We start from the raw sequence: 16,921 nt of genomic DNA, 5'->3' as shown, positions 1-16,921 counted from the left end.
ATTTAATTTGGAGTACTTAATATATATGTAGTAAAATTAATCTAATTGATCATTTAGTTTTTGTTTGAATTAGTATATTATCAATAGTTTGTGGTCTACTTAATCATCATAATCCGTTACTCTACATGTGTGCATTAATTTACTATATTTTACTGGAGAATTTTAATAAACATAATCTAAAGAATAGGAATCTGGGCGGCGGCGCCAGAGGGCGCTGTAACATAGCCAAAGACATTATCCTCGACCCATTTATTCTATCTCCGGAAGGTTGTGTGTCGTCATCAGTCAGCGTCTGGTGAGGGTGGGAGAGAAGTTTGATCAGTTGAGCGAATATGTAAGTCTTTTTTTTTTTTTTTTTTTATATGTCGAATACAATCTGTGTCCATCCTTTGTGTTACAGTTATCAAATACAACGCCGATGGGTTGCACCAGTAAACGCGATGTAATAGTTACTGGGATCGGGTTTCGGTTTGATTTTAATGGTGAAATCAATAACAGTAGTACACAAAGTGTTAAACCCTCTCTTTGATACCCAATAGTGCCAAAGTGTTTTTCTTTTAATTGATTTGATTGTAAACCCTTTTAGACCACCAGGTATTAATTTAGAGGGCCAGTTTTCATCGCATGCTTTTCGCGTTTGCTGTGTGCTCCGGTGTGGTATAGTTTGGGTATTTGGCTAATTGTTGCGTGCTTTTGTCTGGCTTTTTTAAGTACTGCAACACCGCAACCGATCTCTGTATTGTGGGCTATCGGAAGAAAATACGACAAACAGGTTATTTGCGCCGGGAATTCTCTGGACTGGAGTATTTCTTTTTGCAGTCTCTTAGTTTTCACGGTTAAAGCAAACAGTAAAAATAAATCCCGTTTTATTAGTCAGGGCCTAATACTAAATCTCAGAGTAATGGGTTAACACAGTGCTCCAGATAAGGAGCGTAACGCCCCGTGTGAAAAACACCCATTTACACCCCACACAAAATATTGAGGATTTGTTTTACAGCCGTGTAAAACCAGATACGACCCCTGCCTCTCTCGTACTGAAGAAGGGTGCGTTCACAGAGATCATTCCGTGCAGAATCTGACCACTTTAGCGAATGGGCGTGTTCAGGGAGATCATTCTTACAAGATCATTGGCTAAATTGGCGGGATTCTGCGCAGAATGAACTCTGAACGCAAGCGAAGTGCTTGGTTTTTTTGCGACCCTGTCATTTATTCGTATTATTTGTTATTATATTTTTTTATATTTATCTGTTTTTTGTATCATAAATGGTTGTATTTTATGATTGCTCTTCATGTGCTTACATACGAGCTTTGTATTAAATATAAAATACATAAAATATTGTTTAATTACAGTACAAAAACATTGTACGTAAAAAACCGCATTTACCATAAGCTATAGTGTGTGTGTATGTGTGTATGTGTATATATATATATATATATATATATATATATATATATATATATATATATATATATATATATATATATATATAAAACGTATTAAAGAGATCTAACAGTGGAATTGTATTTCCTATTATATGGCTGGTTTAAGGTCTGTCATACCTTTTGAAAAGTAAGAAAGTGTAACAGTTTAAATGATCACAACTGGAACACAAACATTATATTAAAACTAACTTTTCAAATAAAAAATGATTATATCAAACAATATCGAAGTATAGTCTGGTAATAATTTTTACAAATATTTGTGAGTAGTCATGTTGATGTTTATAGTCTTGCTATGCATATACATGATTCACAATCAGGGAGTTGTCATGATTACACATACAGTTGCAGATAAAAGTATTGGCACCCTTAACTAAATAGATCATTCAAGGCACTTTTTTTATTATTTAATTGTTGTCAAATGTGGTTAACATTAAGATCGTGTATAAGCCTTTGTGTTAGATGACATTACAGTTATTTCATGCGCTGCTATGCTAGATGTTTCTTTAAATCCCTTGCTGTTATTGGTGCTTTTTTGTGAGCTGCTCATACAATTCTACATGCTATAGTCGTCATTTTTGTGGGACGTCCACTTCCTTCCATGGTTTCAATTGAATTAGTCTTCAAATACTTGATTATTGTGGATTTTCGTATTACAATCCCACCCCCCCACAACGCTCTTTATCGATTCCCCTGCTGCTGTAGTAATTATTGTAACAAGTGGTTTTCTTACATTTAGATCCAGCTCCTTTGTTTTGACCATGCTGTGCTAAGAGCACAAACTACTTTGTGTCAGTTTCTGTGTGTGTTTTACAGCTAATGGTTTTTAGAATATTGCTAAATTGAGAAGTAGTGGTTTCTGATTGATGAAGTGTTTTAACAGCACAATTAAGACTAACCTTAACTTACACAGACTTTAATTGAAAAGGTGCCAATAAGTTTGTGATCTACAAATATTGTTATTTACTCCAGTAGGGCAGTATGATTAATATAGGTTATACAGCAGCTTCATTATATATTGTGAGAAATATTTAGGGAATGTCAAAAATTGAGTTAAAGGAATGAACAGGTCAAAAGATTTAATCTTTAGCAGTGTTCATGCGTGGTCTTGCACTAAATCTAGAAACAAATTAGTCTTAGTTTAACCATTTAACTTGTCGTAAGAAAATGAAGTAACAACACCCTCATTGTATATGTTGCTGCTTCCTACAGTGTTTGTCAGATCATAAGCATCATCTTGGAGCCCTTCAATTCTCAATGCAGAATTACAAATTGGTTGTTGTCTCTGATACCTAGCTGTAGTAAGTTCCTTTGTTATCAGTAATACTGTATATGCATCTCTTAAATATGAATGAAGCCAAATTATATGCAATAAAATAAGAATATTTCCTTCATAAATTCGAACACTCAAAAGTACATCTTTGGAACTAGAAGCAATGTGATTGTTAACCACTACATCTCGTCTCTGACTTTAGTGTGTAACTAATTAAGCATACAGGATATCAGGCTAGAGTAAAAATCAGTCTAGATCTGCGCTGTCCAGCTTTAGTGCTGGTGAACAATTAACAGAGCACTGCATGGTGAGCAGAAACCTGAACTCCATAATTGTAGTGAGGTGTGTATCAGGTGTAAAGAAGTCAGACCCAGAAAGACATTCACAACAAAGACTGTTGAAAAATGTAACAAACTTTATTTTCTGTATTCTGCATAATAAAACTAGTACATGATCAGATTGCATATTTCCATTGTAAAGTGCTGTCCAGGACTTAATGCGTAAGCAGTAGTGAAAAAAACAAAACACAAAAAAAAACAACAAACCTATACTGTAGGGCAGCTTTGGTAAAAAGCCCCCTCACCACGTCAAGGTCCTGACCTCTGGAGTGGGGTGTTAGTGGGTTTAACAGAACTTTAAAATGCCTTCTCACATAACCCACAAAAAAGAAGAACTTTAAAGAGGCTGCCTGTCTAAAAATGACATTACCAATTTATAGTGACATGTTATCAGAAAATAATATGGTCATTCCCTACTCTTAACTTTTATAGTATGTAATTGTCTAATATCAATTTATAGGAATGGAAATCAAATTTCAAATTGGACATTGCCTATATTGTCTGAAACATGTCCATGTAGAATGTGAAGTTGTTTATTACTTCAGAATTACATCTACTGTACTTTTATATCATGTCACACACACCTTATTTTGGCACAATTTCACTTAAATACAGTGAATCAGCACCACCCCAGCTGGTTTACAGTAACTACATTAAACAATGTGGGTGCTATAACTGACATCCAATTTACTTTTGATATCTCTGCCGCAGAAATACTCAAGTCAGGCAATAATTCAGAAGCTCAGAAACTAAGACTACCGTACCAATTAAAAATGAAAGATTAGAAATAATCAGATTTAAGTGCTAAAGCATCTACAGTATTTCTCCAAATCAGCACGTCTCAATACAGAATCAGGATCTGTGGGGGGGGGGGGGGGGGGGGATATTGACAATAAGTATTTTGTGCACTCATCAAAAATAAACACTGACCATAACGAGTCCTAGGCACGATCAGATTTTACTGTTAGTACAATATACCAAGCTAGAATGCTTAGTATACAATTTACAAAAAAAATACAGTAAAAAACAAAATAATAAATTTGTTACACCTGTACTTGCCATACTTAACCATGTGTAACTCTGCAAATGGAGCACATACTGTACTCCTCCATACTTATGAGGTCATCTGGCTGTAGATCTTGGCACTGGCCATGGAACCATTCACCACCCCACCCACATTCCACCGTCCACTGCAGTGCAATCCTGCATGGTCTCCTGCATGTGCAGTAGAGCTCCACATCACAGAAATTTACCTCTGAGAGGGGGGGGGGGGGGGGGGGGGGGGGTCTCTCACAGCTCGGGAAAGGAGTAAGAGAATCATAAGAACATAAGAACATAAGAAAGTTTACAAACGAGAGGAGGCCATTCGGCCCATCTTGCTCGTTTGGTTGTTAGTAGCTTATTGATCCCAAAATCTCATCAAGCAGCTTCTTGAAGGATCCCAGGGTGTCAGCTTCAACAACATTACTGGGGAGTTGATTCCAGACCCTCACAATTCTCTGTGTAAAAAAGTGTCTCCTATTTTCTGTTCTGAATGCCCCTTTTTCTAAACTCCATTTGTGACCCCTGGTCCTTGTTTCTTTTTTCAGGCTGAAAAAGTCCCTTGGGTCGACACTGTCAATACCTTTTAGAATTTTGAATGCTTGAATTAGGTCGCCACGTAGTCTTCTTTGTTCAAGACTGAACAGATTCAATTCTTTTAGCCTGTCTGCATATGACATGCCTTTTAAGCCCGGAATAATTCTGGTCGCTCTTCTTTGCACTCTTTCTAGAGCAGCAATATCTTTTTTATAGCGAGGTGACCAGAACTGCACACAATATTCAAGATGAGGTCTTACAAGTGCATTGTACAGTTTTAACATTACTTCCCTTGATTTAAATTCAACACTTTTCACAATGTATCCGAGCATCTTGTTAGCCTTTTTTATAGCTTCCCCACATTGCCTAGATGAAGACATTTCTGAGTCAACAAAAACTCCTAGGTCTTTTTCATAGATTCCTTCTCCAATTTCAATATCTCCCATATGATATTTATAATGTACATTTTTATTTCCTGCGTGCAGTACCTTACACTTTTCTCTATTAAATGTCATTTGCCATGTATCTGCCCAGTTCTGAATCTTGTCTAGATCATTTTGAATGACCTTTGCTGCTGCAACAGTGTTTGCCACTCCTCCTACTTTTGTGTCGTCTGCAAATTTAACAAGTTTGCTTACTATACCAGAATCTAAATCATTAATGTAGATTAGGAATAGCAGAGGACCTAATACTGATCCCTGTGGTACACCGCTGGTTACCACACTCCATTCTGAGGTTTTTCCTCTAATCAGTACTTTCTGTTTTCTACATGTTAACCACTCCCTAATCCATGTACATGTGTTTCCTTGAATCCCAACTGCGTTCAGTTTGAGAATTAATCTTTTGTGCGGGACTTTGTCAAAAGCTTTCTGGAAATCTAAATAAACCATATCATATGCTTTGCAATTATCCATTATCGATGTTGCATCCTCAAAAAAATCAAGCAAGTTAGTTAGGCACGATCTCCCTTTCCTAAAACCATGTTGACTGTCTCCCAGTACTCTGTTACCATATAGGTAATTTTCCATTTTGGATCTTATTATAGTTTCCATAAGTTTGCATATAATAGAAGTCAGGCTTACTGGTCTGTAGTTACCTGGTTCAGTTTTGTTTCCCTTTTTGTGGATCGGTATTACGTTTGCAATTTTCCAGTCTGTCGGTACCACCCCTGTGTCAAGAGACTGCTGCATGATCTTGGTTAGCGGTTTGTAAATTACTTCTTTCATTTCTTTGAGTACTACTGGGAGGATCTCATCCGGCCCAGGGGATTTGTTTATTTTAAGAGCTCCTAGTCCCTTTAACACTTCTGCCTCAGTTATGCTAAAGTTATTTAAAACTGGATAGGAACTGGATGACATGTGGGGCATGTTGTCAGTATCTTCCTTTGTAAAAACTTGTGAAAAGTAATCATTTAACATATTTGCTATTTTTTTTTCTTCCTCTACGATTTTGCCATTTGTATCTCTTAAACATTTAATCTCCTCTTTGAATGTTCTCTTGCTGTTGTAATATTGGAAAAACATTTTGGAATTGGTTTTAGCTCCCTTAGCAATGTTCATTTCTATTTCTCTCTTGGCCTTTCTAACTTCCTTTTTGACTTGCATTTGCAGTTCTGTGTACTCTTTCTGTGTACTTTCTTTTTGGTCCTTTTTTAATGCTCTGTAAAGTGCCTTTTTTCGCTGAATATTTTTTTTAATTGATCTATTAAACCATTTTGGCAATTTAGTTTTACATTTAGATTTGTCTACTTTAGGGATATAATTGTTTTGCGCCTCTAGTACTACATTTTTGAAGAACAACCATCCTTCTTCTGTGGGTGTTTTCTCTATTTTACTCCAATCTACTTCTGTTAGTCTCTGTTTCATACCTTCATAGTTTGCTTTTCTAAAATTGTAAACCTTAGCTTTAGTCTTTACTTTTGAGGATTTAAAAAACACTTCAAATGAGACCATGTTGTGGTCTGAGTTTGCCAGTGGTTCTCTGACCTCTGTTTTAGTTATTCTATCTTCGTTATTTGAAAAGACTAAATCAAGGCATGCCTCCCCTCTAGTGGGTGCCTTCACAAATTGTGTTAGGAAGCAGTCATTTGTCATTTCCACCATTTCTATTTCATCCTTCGCGCTACCCACCGGGTTTTCCCATTTTATTTGGGGGAAGTTGAAATCCCCCATTAGTATGGCTTCTCCTTTGCTACACACATTTCTAATGTCATTGTATAACAGATTATTGTGCTCACCGTCTGAATCTGGCGGTCTATAGCATGCTCCTATTATTATGCCTTTTGAATTTTTGTCTGTTATTCTGACCCATATTGATTCGGTTTTATTTTCTTTGTCCAGGTTTAACACCTGGGCTTCAAGACTGTTTCTTATGTATAGCGCTACCCCTCCTCCTCTTCTGTCCTGCCTGTCTTTCCTATACAGTGTATACCCACAAATATTATATTCGTCCCCATCACTCTCAGATAACCACGTTTCTGTAACACCTATCACATCATAGTTACCTGTTAGTGCAGTAGCTTCAAGTTCTAGAATTTTGTTTCTGATACTTCTAGCATTTAGATAAATACATTTAATGGTTGTCTTACCTGAGTTGTTGTTCTTGTTTTGATGCGGTCTCCCTTCTGTTTTTTTGTTGATTTCTCCCCCCTTCCTTTCTAGTTTAAATGCTTCCGAACCTGCTCGAGGATCTTTTCTCCAAGTAGACTAGTTCCCTTGTTATTTAAATGCAGTCCATCCCGTCTATACAGATAGTCCTCGTTGTAGAATGTGGTCCAATGATCAAGATAGGTGAAGCCTTCCCGTGTGCACCACGTCTTCAACCATTGGTTTTGATTTATTATTTCCAGCTGTCCATATGGTCCTTTGCAAGGTGCGGGTAGTATACCAGAAAATACCACAGTTTTGGTTTTCTCTTTTAATTTCCTTCCTAGCTCTCTGAATTTGTTTTGCAGGGATTTTGGTCTGTCTCTTCCAATGTTGTTTGTACCGATGTGGACGACTACTACCGGGTCGTCTCCTGTTCGTTCTAGGAGCCTGTCCACGTTTTCAGTGATGTGCTTGACCGAGGCTCCCGGAAGGCAGCACACTGTTGTAGTAAGGGGGTCCAAACTGCGAACTGAACTTGCTGTGTTTCTCAATATGGAGTCCCCAACAATCATGACCTCCCTTCTTTTTGCTGTCTGGTCACCACTGTCAATGGGGTCCTGGATGTTGTTCCTTTCATTCTCTTGTTGTTGGTTCTGCTCATCAAAATTCTGAAGTGACTCAAATCTGTTGGTTGTTTTGATTTCTGGTGGTTGTGTTTGACGAAGTTTCTTTTTTTCCCTGCTTCTGCCTACCTGAACCCAGCTGTTCTGACCTTCTATCTCCCTGGTGGCTTTCAGTCTGTTAGGGGTGATGCAGACTTCCATGAATTGTGGGTGTGCCAGTTCCTCAAGATCTTGTTGCTGTCTCACTTCTTCCAGCTCCATTTCTAGCATGCTTACTAGTTTATGCAAATCCTGGATCGCGCGGCACTTTACGCACACTTGGTTTAGCTCCGCTGGGTTTTCTCGGATTTCCCACATCAAGCAGGTGTCACAGATTACTGGCTTGAAGACCATGTTGAGGGTTTTTTTTTTTTTTTGAAGTTTAGTTTCTTCTGCAGCTGTCAACCTGCTTTCAAACTGCTTCGAAACTGCTCTGTACTTTTCCACGCTGTACTTCTCCCACTCGCTGTCGCTTCCACTCGCTGTCGCTGGGAAGACTGCCTCGTTTAACTGCGTTGTTCTGCTGTGCTGTCGGCTCCTCCCCTCGCCCGTGTCTCAAAACGGCGCTGAATTTGAATCAGCTGCTCCGAGTTTCAGCTTGTTTGTTATCAGAAAAACACACGCGGCTGTGTTTCCCCAATGTCCTCTGTTTTCTGATTAAAGCAATTCAAGATGCAATTTCTCCTTTCTGCTTCGAAACTGCTCTGTACTTTTCCACGCCTGTACTTCTCCCACTCGCTGTCGCTTCCACTCGCTATAATCGGGGATTTACAGATAAAACAAAAGGAAATATAATATTGCAATAAATACTTAAATGAGTAGAGGTTTTTAAATGAATGTTTTTTTTTTTTTTTCAAAGAATGTGCTAAAACCTATTCAAAAGAATTAGAAAAGTATTCATTGTAATACAGCCCTTGAAAAGACCTCTGTCACTCCTGACATGTTGTGGAAAACTAGCTCTGCCCTTTATACTGGTCATTTCTTACAAACACAGACTCCTAAGTGATGTCATTTTTATATATTCTTTTTTTCTTTCTTTAATACAAATTCTGTTCTTTTAAACCTTTTATTTCATATGCATGTATAAATACTCTAGTCAAGCAATAATGCAGTGGCTCATACATATACATATGTGTGTGTGCAACGTTTATCATTTATTTAAATATCTATGTACGTCTTCAAAAATATGAGTTGGCTTCAATAAAATAATGTATTCATATCATTTTTCAATTTTTTTTTTTTCTTTTTTTACCTTTCAAAACAAATGTACTGGCTTTCCTTCTGATACACCCATTGTCTGGTGTTTTTTTCAGGATAATCACCTGTGCTGAGGTAGCAGTATACTGCTCTCAAGTGATCCATATCAATTGGTAAATGTACTTTTTTGAAGGACAAAAACCCCACAGCATTACAAATTTCTACTGTAAAAAGATCGACAATTTGATGCAATTTCGAGGTGTAGACAATTGTATGACAGCGTCAATGAACTCCATTTGCCATGACACCGCCAGAAGCTTCTTCTGGTGCACTGGAGAATCACCATATTATGTCACAACCAATAACGGTTTAGTTTGTGTAAACATTAGAAAAAAATTATACTAGTCAGACCCTCTTTGTGTTGCTGCGCTTTGAAAGACCTACAGCGGATAGAATACCGTTGCAACAATTTAAATATTTAATAAACAGTCATTTCAAAGTGAAAGCACTGTTTATACATAAGAGTAACATACTGGAGTCTCGCTCATAAAAAAAAAAACAACTAATGATTGAAAAGCCAAATATAGTTTGCTAGTTGTTGATTCCAATACAAAATGACAAACATAATTTCGCTGCACGATATATACACTACAGATGCAAAACTGGACAATGCAATTTCTAAAGGAGGTTCAGGTTTGTGTTTTTTTTATTTTTTATTTTACATTATCGTTGTTTAAATATATAGCTAAGTAAATGTATAGTTTACAGTAGCTTTAGTTTGTCTTTCATATGATGAGTTATAAGTACGTCATAATTAGAGGTGTTGTCATTTTATTTTTAACCAATTTCAGTCCTAGCAGAATTTGGGCAGTTGTATATGACATTTGTATTTTTTAGAAAATTAGTCAAGAAGTTTTTACCAAATACACATTTATATAACTATCTAAAAATATGCAAGACACTCTTTCACAATATTGGTTAAAAAAATACAAAACCCCCCCACAAAACCACATGTTAAACATTTTGGATAGTTCACCCACCACCATTTCTATCAATGTAGCGACTACACAAATGTCAGCATCAAACACTCCTTAAATGTTGTACTGCTTAATAGCGCTTTTGTCAGTAATGTACCTGATGCTGCACACCAATTTTTAAATTGTCAAAGAACTTGAGTTTGTCTTCACCAGATTCTTTTTCTTTTTTTGTGCCGGCAGTGTTTTACCAGTGAAAACTGGGAACCCAAATCCTAATATATTACTTTACACATTTTTACATGTTTATGTTGTCCTATAGAATTAATAACTAATTTCTGCATTTGTTTTGTATGGGGCGTTTAATCTTGTTTACAGTCTGTGAACATATTTCAATCTTTATATATATATATATATAGAGATAGATAGATAAAATAAATAAGTGTTTATTTACAACAAACATTTAATTCCTGAAACAACTATAATATATTTTTGGAAGCGTTGCCAGCATAATATATTGTACAATCGAATTTGTACAGTATACAGCTGACAACACTGATGAAACGCAATGCGAGTAAGGAACACGCTGCAGCAGACAAGCTATAAGAAAATGTGTTAAGCACAGTTATAACGTCATTGTTTTTTTTTATTATGACTTTCTGCTGATTTTAATTCAGTAAATTAATCCTTCAAATAAAAATTAATTGTACTGATCTTGACTTATTATCAAAAAAATGTGCTATTGCAGTTGGTAAGCAATTTAAAGTGACTACTGCTGGCAAATCTCTAGAAGTGACTACTCCTGACGTAAACAAATTGTTTGAACACAAGTTAACACAAAAGTAAATAATTTCCAATTTCCACAAGCCCAAATTATAGTAGGGTTTGCATAACAATTTCTCAACTAATAAGAATTATAATATTCTTCTTCACAATATTATGATTTCTAGATGCTAGTTGCAATTAGTAGTCTCAGTTGTCTCTTCTGCAATAATTATTTGTTTACCCAAGTAACTAGCTGTAACAGAATGGTTGCAATACTTTCCTATAATGGTTTACAACCTTAGTGCATTCCTGACTCAACATTTGTGTGTTGGTGTTGAGGTAAGCCCTATACCTTCATCATAACTTTGCCCCCCCCCCCCCCCTTTTTTTTTTTTTTTTTGCACAGGGCACCATCACCCACAAAAAAAAAGGATCGCTCAGACGACAAGGTGAAGGAGCGGGGTACCAAGGTGGGGGTGAAGGAGGGAGGGGAGAAGGACCGTGGCAGAGAGAAAGGACACAAGCGGCGCAGTGCTTCAACTGGGAGCAGCAGCAGGTAGATATTCCTCCAGGGATGAGGATCTGACAGCACACGTGCATTTTTAAAGACAATGCACTCATTGTGACAAGTTCTCTTTTTAACTAGTTTATTCGACCAACGTACATGTATCAGTCTGGAGACTGACATCATATTAGTGTGCCTAGTTCCTGTCTACGATAAACTTATCGGACTAAGCCATGTAGTCACTTTACTAGTATGGCAATGATCACACCGATGTACTAGTGTACTACATGGTTTTATGTTACTATAGGACTTGAAAATTTTGTTTTGACTTTTAAACACACTCAAAACTTTTTGCTATACTTGATTCGAATGAGTAAAGCTGAATCGTCTTCACTGGTTGATGGGTGACCACCAGACCCCTTGGTCTGCGATAATGACGCATCACCGCTTAATGACCTCTTTCTGGAGAAAGAACCTTTATAAACCTAAAGTCGGTCCACTGCTGTCAGACCAACTGACCAGCCTGTTGAAGGCGGACAGTCAATTTCGGTGTTTTAAAGAGAAACGTCTTGCAGAAAGAAATAAATTTCAAATTCACTTAGTGGGTCCCGGTATAATCTTAAAATTTTTTTTAAAAAATTTTTTCCGTGTCGTTTCATTTGTTTTGTACTTACGCAATCTTAGAAGCTGTTTCAAAAAATACTTTGCAGACATGTGTCATTAAAACTCTACCGCATGTCAAATGTTAGCGATGTTTTTATATTCTTTGGATTTTGTGGTAATCTGTATTTTATGTGTATGTATGTGATAGCTGTGAAACTCCTGTGTTTTGAATTGCATGCATGAGTGGTGGAAAGACCAGGATGAATACAGACTTCATTGCCAGCATATCAGTTTCCCTACAAATAACAGGATCAATGTGACGCTTCACCTGCAGAGGAAAGCACAGGACCTTTAGAAGCTTCCGAGTCACACTGCAAAAGTCCACCAATGCAGACGGCTGCAGGTTCAGCATGAAAGCAATAAAAAGCACTTGGTTTATTATAGTAGCCAGAGTGGTTGTCTTTTGTCTAATTTACTTTCTTTGCAAGATTTTTAACAACCAAACAAGCATGTGTTGAATGGAGTCCTCTCGCTAGTAAATGTCTTCTGTTCTTGTTGAAGGCGCGCCGGGGCGTTGTTCTTGTTGAAGGCGCGCCGGGGCGTTGTTCTTGTTGAAGGCGCGCCGGGGCGTTGTTCTTGTTGAAGGCGCGCCGGGGCGTTGTTCTTGTTGAAGGCGCGCCGGGGCGTTGTTCTTGTTGAAGGCGCGCCGGGGCGTTGTTCTTGTTGAAGGCGCGCCGGGGCGTTGTTCTTGTTGAAGGCGCGCCGGGGCGTTGTTCTTGTTGAAGGCGCGCCGGGGCGTTGTTTTGACAGAAACATTTGGCTTGAATGAGCTTAAACAGAATTCTGTTCTAATAGCACGTAAGAGGAAGGCATTTACTTTAGTAGCCTGTTTTAGAAATGTAGCATTAAATATAAATCTTTACTTTGAGTTTTTCACTATTGAATTGTGTATATTAGCAGCGTTTTTAGTACTGTCAGAAGCAGTTCTTTACCATAAATACTTTTTCATCTGCTGAACTTATTTTATTAAATTATTTGGAAGTGGTGATTTTCAAAATGTATTGAAAGGCACAGATTAATCTTTTAAATTGAAGGTGTCATTTATGTTTTTTGTAAATTAGGAAATAACTGATTCTGCTTTCTTAATACGTGAACCTGACATTTTAAATGCTACAATATCGTGAAATTGCAAAAAAAGAAACGCCACAGTGGCTAAGGTGTTAGCAGATTAGAAAAAATTGTGTTGTGTAATTTATAACACTTTGTGGTCAATGTATTTATTGAGATGTTTAAGTTTTTTGTTAGTTTACTGCTTACAAGCATTTCAAGACAAACTTTCCCTGGTAAAAAATGTATTGAATTTCTTATTTTATTTTTATTTTTGGTTTTAGTGTATCTAACCTAGTTTGCTGTTTACCATATTTACTAGGGATGTAAATCTCGTTTAATAAGAAATCTGTTTAAACTATATGATTTCTATTGGTTAATTGTAATTACATTGTCACACTAAATACCCTTTAAATAAATACCATTTCCACATATATTTTACTCTTTGTCATGCATTGACATTTGTTTACCAAACACAGAGGCAGCTTAGAGCACAAATCCTTTAATTGCATCACAATTGTATCACATTGACGATGTGTGTACTGGTACACCTTTCTAAGTTTCTAGTATCTCCTTCATAGTTAATCTCTGTCTACTACAGGGGACACTGATTTCACATAAAATAAAACACCATTTAAAAAATATATAACGGTACCATCCCATCACCTTAGCGTAGCATTTAACAGTTCATTTTTCAAGACTTATGAATTAATGCTATGAATCTTTAACAGCACGTCCGTAAAAGATAAGATTTTTTCCTGTTGTTTGAAATGACCACAGATAAACTGCAGTTGTAACAAACTGTGCCCTCAGCTACTGAACTAAAACATGTTGGTTTAAAAAAAAAAAAAAAAAAGTGGTTTCCATTCAGAAGAATGAACATATTGACGTGTTCTGGTGTCAGACTTGTACGCAAGCGATTTACGGTTAATGTTAGACGTTCTGCAGGCACAGAGGATCCTGGAATGCACAAGGTAACATTTTGCCATTTTTTCCAGTGTAGGAAGGTGGTGTGCATTGGCATACCACCACTCCAGTGGATTGCAATAGTATGTGTGTTACATTCCTGGACTGACCTGATATATGGTATTCGTATAAATATTTGAGTAGATAAAAATTGTACTGTAAGATATGGGGCTTGTCATGCATATCCATAAAGCTGTATGCCCCTATAGACCTGTCTACACCCAGCCTGTTACTCTGTTCCCCAGGTCTCGCTCCAGCTCCAGCTCCAGTTCCAGTTCAGGTTCCAGCTCTGGCTCCTCCAGTGGCTCAAGCTCCTCATCTGCATCCAGCCGCTCCGGCTCCTCCAGCAGTTCGCACAGCTCCAGCTCCAGTAGCACCTCGGTCTCCCCCAGCCGCCGGCGCCGTGACAACCGGCGCAGCTCCCGCTCCAAGTAAGGACCCCCCCCCCCCCCACCCCCAGTCACTCCAGGGTTACCTCAGACCCTTACAATTGTTTTTTGTTGGAAAGCCCTTGAAACAAGAAATGTGTCCATGTGGTCCACATTTTTTGTGATAGTCTAATCTAAAGCATATTAGGTCAAGTGATTGATACAAAAATTTAACAGACCTAGATCTACCACAAATTCATCCAAGTAGAAATGGATGAATTGTAGTTCAGTTGCTCTAAGGTACCTGTTAAAGCTTTCTGAGGGAGAAGTGCACACTACAGATACAACACTTGTTTCTGCAGATCCAAATCCCTGAAGAGAGAGGAGAAAGAGAGGAAGAGGAGGAGTCCAAGCCCCAGGCCCTCCAAGGTTCACGTTGGCCGGCTTACGAGAAATGTCACCAAAGTGAGTCAAACAAGGGGGGTGCTATTGAAAACATCCCCAGTCTGAGAGATACTTCTGTGATGTAAAAGTTATGTAAAAGGTGCTAGTTTTTAGCATAACCTTCTCAACTTTTTTGTGCAGTTATTAGCCTTTCCTTGTCTTGTGTGATTGTTTAATAAATGAGTATTAATGATACAATAACACTGTCTTAAGCTTGTGCCTCAGTTGTGTATTACGTCCTGAGCGAATGAGTGTAATCAACATAATGTTGTCTTGTATTGTTGCAGGAGCACATCATGGAGATTTTCTCGACTTATGGGAAGATAAAGATGATTGACATGCCTGTAAATAAACTCCATCCCCACCTGTCAAAGGGTTACGCCTATGTTGAATTTGAGACCCCAGATGAAGCAGAGAAGGCACTCAAACACATGGATGGAGGTACCTTTCTGTTCTTGCTGTCTTCTTCCCTGAACCTCTCTGCACACTTTCTGGATTACACCAGAAAGCATTTAAAAACAGTACTGTATTGTAATATAATAATATGTAAGTTTTAAATGTAATAAATGCCTGCTATTGCCAATATTAAGGTATATTCACGATCTTGTATTATAACCAGTAATTATCCCCAGAGGTCATATATGCCTGTTGACTTGGAGAAGAGATGTACTGGAAGTGCCTGTATATGTTAGACTTTTAAATATAGATAACCGCTTATCCTGTAGTGGTGAAACTTGTCTTCAGTTATGAAATGCATCAGAGTCTGGGAGGCGTATGGAGGCTTCTTTAAGTCTAGGCATTTGTACACCCTGTGGCCGAAGGCTGTATGAATTACTCACATGTTCTGCATTTCTCTGGCTTTTGATTCTTCTTGTGTTCTGGTCCTGATTTGTTTGTTTTAGGTCAGATAGATGGTCAGGAGATCACAGCGTCGGCAGTGTTGACCCCCCGGCCTAGACCACCCCCTCGTAGACTGACCCCCCCGCGTAGGATGCCTCCCCCGCCCCCCATGTGGCGCCGCACCCCACCGCGCATGAGAAGGAGGTCAGTGTTCGCCCTGTCTGCCTTCAGGGATGTTGGACCTGGTTTAATCTGTGCTAAACAGTCCCCCCCAGCCGCTGACTCTGTCCTCTGTATTGCAGGTCTCGCTCCCCACGCCGCAGGTCTCCTGTACGCCGGCGCTCTCGCTCCAGATCCCCGGGCCGCCGACGCCACCGCAGCCGCTCCAGCTCCAACTCCTCCCGTTAGCGTCACCAGTGCCCTCCGGAACAGTTTAAATCTACAGGAAAAGAGGGAATCCTTCTGATCCCAGAGGGTGTCCCAGTGATTTCTGAGTCACGATTAGGAGAGACAGATTTTGGGAAACAAAGCGTGAAGACTTCATGCCACACCATGTTCTCATACATCCTGGACATGCCGTCTGCTCATTTCTGATAAGTTTTTTTTGTTGTATTTTTTTTCTGTAGTAAATGAATAGTGCTAATGTATTGCCCCCATACCACCCCCTTCAAATGAACTCAACTAATCTTCAGGCAGTACGTAAATGACCCATTACACGTCTATTCTTTAGGCAGTGAAAGCGTTGAGAGAAAAAAAGACAATGTTGCTGCCTTCTGTCATTAGTCATTAGTATAAAGGTCATTAGTATAAAATGTGTTTAAAGTACTTTGTTATACAAGTAGAAAGGTGGTGTCTGCTAGTTACTGATTTCATGTAAAGGGTTCATTTTGTTTTTAATAAGGCTCTTTCTGCCATTAGAAGCTGGGCATATTTACCTGGTTAAAAAAAAAAAAAGTTTGTTTTTTAATTTTTCTTAATAAACTTTGAAAGTCTCACGAGTTGTGGTTTCTGGGAGCCTTGTGTGTTCTCTACATTACCAGTTTAATTGTAGGCACACTACTCAAAGCTTTAAAATAGTCAAATAATGGGATTATGAGAATGTGAACCAAGATTTTAAAATATTCATGTTAACAATTGGCAACACCGGTATGATAGCTTGTTTCCCTTTTTCTTCTCTTGAAGATCTCTTTGGTGTTTGCTTGTATTTTGTATTTCAATTTGGAAAATGCATCCTGGTAGCTAATAATGTGTAGTTTAAACTCCCTCAGAAGGA

At 38.1% G+C, this 16,921-nt stretch overlaps 1 protein-coding gene across 1 annotated transcript; it reads left to right on the top strand.

Moving 5' to 3' along the window:
• The first annotated feature begins 244 nt into the window (after nucleotides 1-244).
• LOC121331111 (RNA-binding protein with serine-rich domain 1-like) lies at nucleotides 245-16,646 on the top strand. Its single transcript, XM_041278316.1, has 7 exons — nucleotides 245-334; nucleotides 11,222-11,371; nucleotides 14,242-14,427; nucleotides 14,727-14,829; nucleotides 15,096-15,249; nucleotides 15,711-15,852; nucleotides 15,951-16,646. Coding segments are annotated over exons 1-7 (843 nt in total). The 5' UTR covers nucleotides 245-332; the 3' UTR covers nucleotides 16,057-16,646.
• The last annotated feature ends 275 nt before the right edge of the window (nucleotides 16,647-16,921 follow it).

This window comes from Polyodon spathula, chromosome 18, assembly GCF_017654505.1.
Source record: "Polyodon spathula isolate WHYD16114869_AA chromosome 18, ASM1765450v1, whole genome shotgun sequence".
Lineage (NCBI taxonomy): Eukaryota > Metazoa > Chordata > Actinopteri > Acipenseriformes > Polyodontidae > Polyodon > Polyodon spathula.
The sequence above is the reverse complement of the archived record's forward strand: the minus strand, read 5'-3'. Positions and strand labels throughout refer to the sequence as shown.

Excerpts from the sequence above, each read along its gene's own strand:
- LOC121331111 (XM_041278316.1), top strand. Across the intron at positions 15,250-15,710 it reads ACTCAAACACATGGATGGAG|GTCAGATAGATGGTCAGGAG; the intron begins GTACCTTTCTGT and ends TGTTTGTTTTAG. Across the intron at positions 15,853-15,950 it reads CCACCGCGCATGAGAAGGAG|GTCTCGCTCCCCACGCCGCA; the intron begins GTCAGTGTTCGC and ends TCTGTATTGCAG.